The 12,942-nt window shown below is 44.4% G+C and overlaps 1 protein-coding gene across 2 annotated transcripts in view; it reads right to left on the reverse strand.

Annotated features, from left to right (window-relative positions):
* Positions 1–12,942, reverse strand: part of CCDC112 (coiled-coil domain containing 112) — a 233,707-nt gene that overhangs the window by 214,605 nt on the left and 6,160 nt on the right. For both annotated transcript variants that reach the window (XM_086961038.1, XM_086961037.1), the window contains exon 2: positions 4,096–4,217. In XM_086961038.1, coding sequence (XP_086817164.1) covers positions 4,096–4,217 — 122 coding nt within the window. The remainder of the gene's footprint in view (positions 1–4,095; positions 4,218–12,942) is intronic.

The following is a 12,942-nucleotide window of genomic DNA, read 5'->3' on the forward strand; positions in this document are numbered from 1 at the left end:
TTACGATCTTTTGAACTTGATTAGATCTGCTGTTAAATATATTAACAAAGGTGATGCGGTTGGTTTTTTCTTTGGGAGGATGTATCTCAAGCAGAGATTCCCTATTGTTATTCGATGCCCTCTTTTTGGATTGGCGAATGATTTTTTTTGGATAGTTTTTTGCACTGAGTTGTTGTTCCAGGTTTCTCGAATGAATCTTAAAAGCCTCTTTGTTGGAGCAGTTCCTTTGTACTCTGAGAAACTGGCCAAAAGGTAAATTGTCTCTTAGAGCTCGGGGGTGACAACTGTCATATCTCAGAAGTGCATTTCTGGCCATAGGCTTGCGATAGAGTTCAGATTCGAGACCATTGGGAGTCGCGTGAATCTTCAGATCGAGAAATGCCAATGTCGTCCGACTGTATTCGATGGTAAATTTCAAGTATACATTTCTGGTGTTAAGCCATTCATGGAAAGACAAAAGATCTTCTTCTGTGCCTCACCAAACCACCAGAATGTCATCTATATATCGCTTCCAGACGTGTAGCGATAATAGATAGGGGTTGGCAGGTGTAAGAACCTCCTGTTGTTCAAAGTTATGAACGTATAGATTCGCCAGACTTGGAGCGAAGACACTACCCATACTGGTCCCAGATGTTTGTAGGTAGGTAGTGTCTTCGAAGCGAAAGTAGTTTTCTTTCATCGCGATTTCTGCTAGATTCATAATAAACCGCGTTGGCGTGATGGACTGGTGGTCACTTTGTTCTAGTAGACTGCCCACCACTTCTAGTGTTTCAGTTTGCGGAATCGATGTATACAATGACTCTACGTCAAACGATACGAGAATGTCAGTGTTGATATTGAATTGTATGTTTGGAAGGAGTCTCAAAACGTCCTTCGTGTCCTGAAGGAACGTCGGCATGGCTTTGACCATAGGATTTAAAAAGTGATCAACAAAGGTCGACAGTGGTTCCAAAATGGAGCCTATGCCCGAAATAATAGGCCGTCTAGGTGGTGATCTCTGGGGTTTGTGGATTTTTGGAAGGCAATAGAAGTATGGTATGGTGGGATGATTTGTGAGAAGATATTGCCCCTCTTGCGGTGTGATCCAACCCTCAGTGGTTGCTTCTTCCACCAAGTTACCTATTTTGATCTTTAGTTTGTCTGTAGGGTCTTCATTTAGTGGGAGGTAAGATCTCCGATCGCTCAGTTGTCTCAGACATTCATTTCTGTATATTTATGGAGCTAGCCAATGAGAAACAGAGGCGGTCCGAACATCCATACTGAAGACAAAAGTTTTCGATCTGGGAAGGGCACTGCGTGCCCTCGCCAGGTCGAAACCTAAAAAGTAAGTGGTTAGAAACAGGTCTCATATCTTGGCGTCTACTTCAGCTAAAGCCTTAAAACTATGATGAAAGGTAATATTACTCCCATACTAGATAAGGTTAAGCTGCATATGGTGATTGATCTATGTTGCAATTGTCCATGTGAAGTAAAACACAGATCGTAATAAAAATTAATGCAATACCAAGGTTCAATAAAATTTTTGTAATAGCATTGAGAATATCACTACCTATGCTAAGGGAGTTAGACAATACCATGAAAATGTTTGTTTGGTGTTGACGTAAACATATACTTTAGTCATCCAAATTACACACCACAATAATCACAGGAGGAATTCATCTAACACATATAGAGATATACTGGTTAGCTGCTTAGCTGGCAATATATATATGCTAAAGTCATACAGGGAAATACGTGCATGGGTATATATAGGAAAACCTTTGCCTGGTACAAAAGGGGAATTGGCAATATGTTATACCAATTACATACAAAGCCGATTAGAACACAACTTCATAATCCTATGTCTCACACTACGCTTGAAGAGAGCCCACAAACTATTTATGGTTACTGACACTATGCATTTAAGGGTCCCTTTATGGCTAAATAGAACAATCTGAGTGGGGGGTGGCAATAGATTGAACTTTTTAATAGACAAAGGAAAAGAAAACTTAGAAGAACTGGTTCAGGGTGGCAAAACGATGCCACTCCATTCTCTTAGACAAAAAAATATCCTACCACTGTCACAACTATTGAGGTACCTTTACATTTCTTACAGTCTTAGGGGTATTTTATATGTTCATCCATACACACTTGTGACTGCTCCACTCCTACAATACATTAGGAAATAGAATGAGTATAGAGAGACAGTATCTGGACTTTACATTATTTTAGTTGCTAACATTTTTCTATTCTTAAAAAAATGCATGAACCCTGAAACAATGGTAGGAAATACGGTTGAACACGGAAATCCCAGATGAGGACTGGACCACCATACTTAAGAAACATGATAAAACACAGGGATGGTAGGCTTAAATTCAGCTACTACAAAATCCTAAACCAGGGTATTTGGTCGCTACCTAGGTTATACAGAGCCCATATGGCGCCCAATGTTGGTGATGCAACGCCCAGGTCAGCAACACTGTCCATATCTTGTCTAGGTGGTGCTCCAATTATTGGTGCGCCATACGGGATGCGCTTAAAACTGAGATCCAGGTAGCCATCCGTTAGCAGTGAGACTCACCTTATTACATGACACATCGGCTTTGTCTTCACTGCCCTTCCACACTAAAAGATGCAATCTACGACATCAGCAGAAGCAAAGGTTAGGACAAAGGAAGATAGGAGTACTAAGATTGTATCAGAATTGGTTGGAGGATATGCACAAAATGGCCACATATGACAAAATAATCTGTAACTTAAAAGACTAGCTACAATGCTTTGATTAGGTGTGGAGCAAATTCTTAATAGGAAGATAGCTTTTTAACATACTTGGCAAGAGAAATTGTCCGGAACCCAACACATATGATATGAAGTTATAGGAGTTGAGGTCAATTTGCTGCACAATTAACAACAGGTCTGTTAGAGGTTTAGTGTGGTACATCAGTGGAAATGGGGCTACTTTGGATGCACAAAATAGCAGAGACTAATTTTTATTGCTTATGATCTAGCACTGTTGGGCAAACAACACAAAAAGATGGTTCAAATTGAAATTAATCAAGACATACTTTGCTACTTACTTGGTATGTTACATGGGTGGGATGAAATGTATACTCAACTAATGTACTAGCAGAGATGTAAGAGCAGGCGTATATTGCAGCACACGCTGAAGAAAGGGGAAAAACAATCCTGGAACCATACTTGTGTAATAACATTGTATACATAAATGATTTGAAGGGCAATTGAGATGTTGTACTGAGTTTTGTTAATGTGAGAGATGTGATAAGTGTCTTTCAGTTTGCTTCTAGTTTGAAATTTCATTGCATCCAAATTGTTTATCATCTGCATGTACTATTGTGAAGGATTTTCCCAATATTCTATATAAATAATTTAAATAAAAATAAATAAACTGCAACACAAGAAGATAGGACATTGAAGAACAAATACAGCGGGTAAGATTAAATTTTACCTTCACATCACCATTCAACAAAATATTGTAAGTACATTTAAGGGTTAAGGCAGCAAGATTTTCACCTTCCACACTGACACAATAACTGATCCAATCAATTAAAGGCAAATGAAAATGCTAATAATAGGCATATGACAAAACAAAGAGTGTCCCAATAAACCCCATATTTCCAGAAGGCGTAATGGGTTTTCGCTACATTTAGATAATAAAACACAATGTCCTAACCTTCCCGCCTTACAGGAAATTCAAATGTGTAGACTAAATAAATCTTAGTTGCAAGTCTATGATGCTTAAGAAACTTCGCCCTGAAAAGCTTGGTAAATATGAGAAGACTTCAACAAAGTTTAAAATGAAGTAGTAGAACAGGGACTCAAAAAAGTAGATACATTGGGTTTAGTTATCGATGAGGCTCTATAATTAGATCAGATGTAGGAAGCTGGATCTATCATGAACAGGGAGGGTTAGAATATACCAGAACTTCACTGTTTGGATAATCTGCTGATGTACTGATGTGGTGCTCATACACTTATTGTTTGTTATATAGGAATAGGATACAAAACGTTACCAAAAAAGTAGATACGTACATTTTTCTTTTCTCTTCAAGATTATGCATTGTACACGTTCCATAAATGTTTATTTCCTTAACTTACATAATTTTAAGTTTTTCTGCTTCTCGTAAGAATTCAGACTTTTTTGCTTGATCTGCTTTCTCTTTCCAGTTCTGAACATGAAAATTTCGGTCACCGTCAGCAAGGCTAAAACAGCTGTCCTCCTACATTGAACAGAACAATACAATATCAATGACTTTAGTACCAGAGGGTTTTAGGCCACTGTGCAAAGAACATTTTTAAATATTTCAAGTTGTGTCTACAAATGTCGATAACTTTGTTCATTACAAAATATTAAAATACACATGGTTTTCCACTGTAAAGAGTTTTCAAAATAAATTAAAATTATGCAAATTTGTTTTTTTCCAGAGAAGGATTAGAAACAAGTTTTTCTGCTTGAATTATGAATCACTGATGCATTTTAAAAATAATTATCCTCATACCTTTTCAAAACTTAGAATCAAATGTTTTAAACTTTAGACAGATCTAAAAAAATTCAAAGGGAACAGCTGAAAAACTGTGCACTTTTCTACAGTTTTTACATGTTTACCTCAGTTGGACAAATGCGTACACTGTAAAAAGTGCTACACATTTCTCTGATAGATAGTGCTCTCTGTATAGAGCCACATACAATTATGTGGTTGAATCTCATCTCCCATCCACCAACTGTCTTGGACAGCTCAGCATCTGGCCAACATTTCAACTAATATCATAAACAGAATCTTAGAGTTCTATGATTGGCATATATGCCAAACATCTCCCTAATTTACATACCAAGAAACATGGAAAATAGCAAACTTAACACAAAAACCAAAGAATGTACAACACTTTCTAAGATGATGCCATCGGAACGTACCACACGCCCCCAGCTTTTGTCACGCCCCCCAGCACATGCCCACAGCACAACGCAGACACGGCCACAAGGGACTACTTTGCTCGCACGGTTCTTTTACCTTTTAAATGTATATGGTGGGCGTCTGCATAGCCTATGTCCTTCTGCCGCAACTGCCCTTTCCAATGCCCTTTCCAACGCTGTATTGGGTGTTGTGATTGGTGCTGTGGTTCCTGAGATTACCCGCCTCAAAGGTTTGGGCTCTCTCTTTATTATATTAGTATGGAATATATATATATATATATATATATATATATATATATATATATATATATATATACTAGCAGCCCATCCTGACGTTGTCCGGGTATGAATGGCTGCCGGCCAGTAGTATGTATATATATATATATCACGTGATCAAGGCAAGTCGCCGAAACGCGTTGTGTGAATAAACTAAAGATCTAGTTTACTCCTGGATTGTTGTGTGGTTCCTGAGAGCGTACTTTACATTGGAATCTGTGTGGAATACTAATTTTCCGGTTGCTTCGCCGGAGCGTACGCCACTTTTCAACGGGTCGCAGCGTTGCAGCAGAAGCAGCTTTGTTTGGATATATATATATATATATATATATATATATATATATATAAAAAATCTCATCAGTGATGTCACTGACCATGTCATGATTGATGTAATGTGAGGTCATAAGCAGTCCATTGCGGGAGCGTAGGTTATAGTTAGCTCAGGAAACTATAATTGTTGAGTGAAATCTGAGCCTAACTATATCGTCCCTTAACCTTTGTTTATTTAAGTGAAGATATATAATATATACTAGCCCTGTTATAGCAATGTAGGTTTATTAGACAGGCTTATTTCACTCCAACTTACTGAAAAACAATGTATCGAAAACCCCAGACCAAGACCGTCCAACCAAACAGTTTCTCACCCAAGCCAACATCTTGATCCCACAATGTTCTTTAAAAAAAAAGTATATGTAGAGGCCCAAGCAGCCGGCCAACAAATTTCCCTCCGAGTAACCCTGGAACCTCAGAGCCATAATACAGAGATACTTCGGGTGGACCTTCCCAGTGCACTTGGAAATCAATATGGTAGACACAATTTACATCGAATGCACTGCAAAGCATTCCATTACAACGCGGTCGTTACAAAGGACCGTGTTGTTACAACCCGAACCATTACATCGCAAGTCGCTTCAAAGACTTGCTGTAGAGGACGTGTTGGTGTTGGATGTACAATCCAAAACCTTCCCTGCTGTTGCACAAATTGGAGTAGGAATAGTAAATTATACTATTCCTAAGTCCAGCGCGCCCCTTACAGCAAGTCGTTGTAACGACTTGCGATGTAATGGTTCGTGCAGTAACGACCGCGTTGCAATGAAATGCGTTGTAGCGCATTCCTTGTAAAGAGATATATTCATCAACACATCTGATGACGAATAGGCCAAAGTTAAGGTATAACAAATCCATCTGCCTTCAACACATTAAAAGTCTTGTGGCCCTGGTCTTTGGTACCAAAATTTACAAACAAATGGTTTGAATTCCTGAATCTGGTGGATCTGTTTAAACAGATACTGCCCTGGTGGATCTGTTTAAACAAATGCTGCCCTCTTAACAGCCATCAGATGCCAATTTCTTCCTTTTTGGAAGGATTAAAAAAAGAGTTGGTAACAGCATTTTTAGTGTACATGACCTTTAGAGAAAACCTTAGAAAACAAGCATTGGAAATGCAATAGGGCTCACATTAGAAAAGTTTGAGCAATTGGTCTTATAAATGATTTTTTTTAAATTTATGTTATTTTTTAAAATAGCTAAATTAATAACTTTGTCAATTACAATGCCAATAGTTATAACTTTCGCAAATGTGACACCTATAGCATTTGTAATGCAACATGTTTTGTATTTACGTGACTTAGAAGTATTGATATTACAAATAACAATGGCTTTTAATTTTTTTAAATAATTAATACTTAAATAATTTATTTAATTTGTAATGGCAATAGCTTAAACTTTTGTGAATAACTTTTGTGAAGATTATGTTCAGTGTTTTTTATTGTGACGAAAATCCAAGAACAGAAGTGAATTATTAACATGTTTTTGTGATTTGTAATAAAGCGCGAAAGCTTGAAAACAGCTTGAAACATTGAAAGAACATATTTGAACCAGTGATGCTGTGGTTGTCCTGAGTGATGTTGTGGTGACGCTGAGTGATGCTGTGGTGACGCTGAGTGATGCTGTGGTGACGCTGAGTGATGCTGGGGTTGCGCTGATTGATGCTGGGGTTGCGCTGAGTGGTGTGTGCATCAGTGGAGCTTAGTGGGTGCATTGGTGGAGCTGTGTGGTGGATGCATTGGTGGAGCTTAGTTGGAGCATCGGTGGAGCTGTGTGGTGGGTGCATCGGTGGAGCTGTGTGGTGGGTGCCTAGGCGGAGCTGTGTGGTGGGTGCCTAGGCGGAGCTGTGTGGTGGGTGCATCTGTGGAGCTGTGTGGTGGGTGCATCTGTGGAGCTGTGTGGTGGGTGCATCTGTGGAGCTGTGTGGTGGGTGCATCGGTGGAGCTGTGTGGTGGGTGCATCGGTGGAGCTGTGTGGTGGGTGCATTGGTGGAGCTGTGTCGGTGGAGCTGCGTGGTGGGTGCATCGGTGGAGCTGGGTGGTGGGTGCATCAGTGGAGCTGTGTCGGTGGAGCTGTGTGGTGGCTGCATCGGTGGAGCAGTGTGGTGGGTGCATCGGTGGAGCTGTGTGGTGGGTGCATCGGTGGAGCTGTGTGGTGGGTGCATCGGTGGAGCTGTGTGGTGGGTGCATCGGTGGAGCTGTGTGGTGGGTGCATCGGTGGAGCTGTGTGGTGGAGCTGTGTGGTGGCTGCATCGGTGGAGCTGTGTGGTGGGTGCCTCGGTGGAGCTGTGTGGTGGGTGCCTCGGTGGAGTTGTGTGGTGGGTGCATCTGTGTAGCTGTGTGATGGGTGCATCGGTGGAGCTGTGTGGTGGTGCATCGGTGGACCTGTGTCGGTGGAGCTGTTTGGTGGCTGCATCGGTGGAGCTGTGTGGTGGGTGCATCGGTGGACCTGTGTCGGTGGAGCCGTGTGGTGGCTGCATCGGTGGAGCCGTGTGGTGGCTGCATCGGTGGAGCCGTGTGGTGGCTGCATCGGTGGAGCCGTGTGGTGGCTGCATCGGTGGAGCCGTGTGGTGGCTGCATCGGTGGAGCCGTGTGGTGGCTGCATCAGTGGAGCTGTGTGGTGTGTGCATCGGTGGAGCTGTGTGGTGAGTGCATCGGTGGAGCTGTGTGGTGGCTGTATCGGTGGAGCTGTGTGGTGGCTGCATCGGTGGAGCTGTATGGTGGGTGCATCAGTGGAGCTGTGTGGTGAGTGCATCGGTGGAGCTGTGTGGTGGCTGCATCAGTGGAGCTGTGTGGTGGCTGCATCGGTGGAGCTGTATGGTGGGTGCATCAGTGGAGCTGTGTGGTGGCTGCATCGGTGGAGCTGTGTGGTGGCTGCATCGGTGGAGCTGGGTGGTGGCTGCATCGGTGGAGCTGTGTAGTGGGTGCATCGGTGGAGCTGTGTGGTGGGTGCATCGGTGGTTCTGTGTGGTGGGTGCCTCGGTGGAGCTGTATGGTGGGTGCCTCAGTGGAGCTGTATGGTGGGTGCCTTGGTGGAGCTGTGTGGTGGGTGCTTCGGTGGAGCTGTGTGGTGTGTGCATCGGTGGAGATGTGTCGTGGAATGACACAGAGGGGAGAGACCGCCGATGGGGAGTGTTATAGGAGAGTTGAAAGGCTGAGGTGAAAGGAAGAGTCCGGTATGAAGCAAAGACTCTAGTGAAGGAAAGGGCAGGATGACAAGGAGAGTATGTGAATGCCGGTGGAGAGTGCCACAATGAGAGACCTAAAGATTGTGATGAAATAGGGGACTGGGTGATAAATGGAGAGCCTCTGGTGAGAGGAGGTACAGAATGACGAGGGGAGAGATAGTACGTGAAGCACCGGAGGTCAGGGGGGGGCTATTAGAGGAGCGTGAAAGCAGAGACTCTGGTGAAAGGAGGAGTCCAGTAAGCAGTCGCAAGCCTCTGGTGAAAGGAGGGACAGTGTGACCAGGAGAGCTGAGTAAGAGCAGTGAAGTACCGGTGGTAGAGCCGTAATGAGAAGGAATGGATGAGATGGAGGAGAGTGAAAAGGCTGGGATGAAAGAGGGGCCGGGTGATAAAAACTGAGGCCATGTGGGGAAAAGAAGGACAGTAGACACGGTGAGGCAAGAAGCAGAGACTCTAGTGTTGAAAGGGGCAGGACGACCAGGAGAGCGGAGAGGCAGCTGTGAAGTACAGTTGGGGGGGGGAGGGGAGGGGGGTACCACAAGGACCGAACGAATGACAGATGAAATGAGTAATCGAGTAAGAAAGAAAAAGACTGATGATTGGAGGGACAGGGTAACAAGGAGACAGGAGAGATAGCTGTGAAATACCGGTGGGGTGTGCCACAAGGAGAGACTGTAAGACAGATGATATGAGTGAGGGGGTGAGAAACAGAGAACCTCTGGTTAAAGATGGGACAGGTGTCAAGGAGAGGGGGGAGACAGGCTTTAAGTACTGGTAGGGTGTGTCAGGAGAGACTGAATGCTTGAGATACAAGAATTTGCAATGCAATCAGTGTTGTATTTATGAAAGTTAGAGGTACTCGTGTTTTAAATGGTAGTGTTTTTACATATGATATTTTGTTTGCAGTTTGGATTTTTATTTATTTTTCCGAGGAAATTAGAGTTATACTTAGTGTGGTTGTAAATCAAGCGATCAGCGCTCAGGAGAATGAGGCAAGGGAAGTCGTTTGGGGTGGGGAGATGAGAGGCTGGGACAGGAGAGACAAGTTGGATTAACAGTGGACAGCGGGAGGGGGGTAATTTGGGTATGGGAGAACTGGCTGTTGGTTCAACACCTTTGGAAAAGCAAATCAATTGGTTTGTGAAATAAAGAAATGCAAATATGTAGTGAAAGCGACTCCGATCTTAAACAATTAAAGGCACTCTAAAAGTCAAAGCGTTGCCGTTTAGAATTAAAATAAGAAATGAGTAAACGTGGGCTTGCTTTGTGAAGTAAATAATTACAAGGGAGGAAGGGTGACAAGACGCACAGGGAGCAGCAGGCAGTGCAGTGAATAATTAGGGGAGGAGAAATTCCGGCCTGAGGCAGAGCGCACGCTGAGAAGCTTGTGGGAGGGGAGGCTGGGCTGCCTTTGATGTGGTATTGCGAGGCAAGCATGCAGGCGGCTGGTGGCATTGTGCACGCGCTTTTTAGGGCTTGCGCTTGCGCAATGACCTAAAAAGCACATGCACTGCAAGGAATCGCCAGTGGTGGTTAAACTCTGGATAAGCCACAATAGAGCTTCGCCAGCTATGCGCAGAAGCGCATCAGCAGGCGAGCCCTAAAAATGTCAGGATTAGAGCTTAAAATAACCCCAGCTTCCGTTCCCATATTACATCATTGGTTCATCCCGATCAGGCCGGGTTTATACCTCAGCGGGCGACCCGCTACAATATTCGGCGCGCACATGTTGCAGTGGCATCTGTCCAGGGGCTGAGGGAGCGGGCCGCGCTACTACTTGCGGACATGGATAGGGCTTTTGATTCCCTTCGTTGGTTATACCTATGCGCACTTCTCCGTAGATTAAATTTTGGACCACGCTTCTTGTCCTACCTGACCCTACTCTATACAGACCTGACTGCCTCCTTACGGGTGGCGGGCTCTGTCTCCTCCACGTTCTCTATTGGATGGGGCACCAGGCAGGGTTGTCCACTGTCCCCCTACCTGTTTGCATTAGCAATGGAACCCTTAGCGTCGTGGGTGCGGATTGACGCCCAGGTAACTGGTATTGAGTGGGCGACGGGTCTGTCGGATTGTATTGCCCTGTATGCTGATGATGTACTATTTTTTCTAACAAATATAGATAAGACAGGACCGGGTTTACTGCGCATTAAGCAGATCTTTGGGGACACCTCGGGTCTATACATGGACCCTCGTAAATCTACTCTGTGGGTTCTTGGGGGAGGGGCGTGTCCCGGGGCCTGGGCCTCCTCCGTTCAGGTGGCCTTTGGGGGTTTGAAGTGTCTGGGAGTGTTTTTATCAGATTCGCCAGCCACCTTTTGGGAAAGGAATTTAGCCCCTGTATGGGATCATGTGCTAGAGGATCTTAAAATCTGGTCACATATGCCCTTGTCAATATATGGCCAATCAGCCATCTTTAAGCTGGTATCGCTTCCCCGCCTCCTTTACCAATTACAAAACCATCCCTATCCGATTCCTACCGGATGGTTCCGACAGGTTAATACGGCCTTGGGACTGTTTCTATGGGCTGGTGGAATGGCGAGGGTGGCCCTGCGGACTTGCTTCCAGTCCACATATTCTGGGGGACTGGCAATCTCTGATATCCTGTCCTATTATATGGCCTCCCAACTGCTAGTTGCCAATGAGTGGTGGTATGGGGATAGGGCCGACCTAGCCTACAAGGTCGAGAGGCAATGCATGGGAGATCACACCCTCCACACTACACTCTAGTCTGCGCCGCTCCACGCCGCTCCTTGCCACCGGCCACAAAAATTATCTTTCAAATATGGCGACAGGCGTTGTGGAGGACCGTTTAGTGGAATAAGTTGATACAGGAGACTCCTCTTTGGTAGAATGGGCCACAACTAACTGCATTGTCTGGTTTTCGAGGCTGGGACCATATTGGCATCTCTACTCTTGGGGACGTTATGCGGAGATCGGTTCTGAAGTCTTTTCAGGACCTACAGAAGGGCTAAAACCAATTCTTCCGATATTTACAGTTCTGACATGCCATTACTCCATACATCGGGGGTTGGGGTCCCTGGCTGAGTTTAGTCCCATAGAAGCAATGGTATTTATGGGGGATTTCCATGACCATAAGATCTCCAAGATTTATCAGTCCCTGGTCACACATAGCTTCCCCACACTGCAGCGCCTTAGGGAGGCCTGGGAGGGAGACATAGGCCCGCTGGAGGAGGAGGACTGGGTGGAGGCCTTGGCCTCCCCGCGGGGGTCAGCCATAGGCGTAAGCCTTCGCCTTATCCAGTTTAAATCTCCACCAGGTCTAATTCACTAGGGTCAGGTTCTGGAGGGCGGCATTAGTGGCCTCCCCGGAGTGTCTTCGATGCGAACAAGAGGAGGGTACTTTGCTCCATACTGTCTGGCACTGCTCCGCATTCGCTCAATTTTGGCGGGGAGTTCTGTCGTGCCTCTCTGAGGTACTGGGCTGGGACCTCCCCAGCTCCCCGAAGCTGGTCCTGCTACATGCTATGGACGATATAGGAGGTAACATATACAAATGCCATCTTATGTTATTAGAGTTCACTTTTGCCAAAAGGGATATCGCCAGAGCCTGGAAGGCTCCGAGGGCGCCTTCAGTATTTGCGTGGAAAAATGGCATGGGTTTCTGTATGGGGTTGGAGATCCCCATCTTTGTAGCCAGGAGGTGCCCGCTGAAACATTATAAAATTTGAAGCCGATGGGCGGAGTACCAAGGCCTAGAGCTGGAACCTGTTTCAGTAGCCAAGTCCCCTGACTTGGCTTCCCTCTAATTCTAGTCAACATGCAATATCACCCCTTGGATACTAGTGTTTCATGTCTGGATAGACAAGACTGTTCTCTTGTGGTGCTGATCTGGGGTAGGTGTGAGTGAGATGGGGGTGGGTTCTGGGGTTTTTGTTTTATTTTTAATTTTTTGTTAATATTTCAAATGTATTGCTCTTAACTTGTCCTATTTCCCTATTGAAACTGTTAAAAGTCAATTTAATGTACATTCTACATGCATGTGTTGCTTGGTTACAGTGCTCTGCCCTATATTAGTTATTTGGCAAATAAAATCTGTTCTTAAAAGAAATAACATGAGCTTCCATTATTCTTAGAAAATGAAATTTACAGTGTAAGGCTGCTAAATCCCCAAGCCTTCTGGAAGAGGGTATTGGTAACAGAAAAAATGTCTTTATTGTTAGGTACTTTAATTCTACTGTCGTCAACAGCTTAAACGGGATAACCTGTAAAGCGTTTAATA

Source organism: Lissotriton vulgaris, chromosome 3_1 (assembly GCF_964263255.1).
Source record: "Lissotriton vulgaris chromosome 3_1, aLisVul1.2, whole genome shotgun sequence".
NCBI classification, from domain to species: domain Eukaryota; kingdom Metazoa; phylum Chordata; class Amphibia; order Caudata; family Salamandridae; genus Lissotriton; species Lissotriton vulgaris.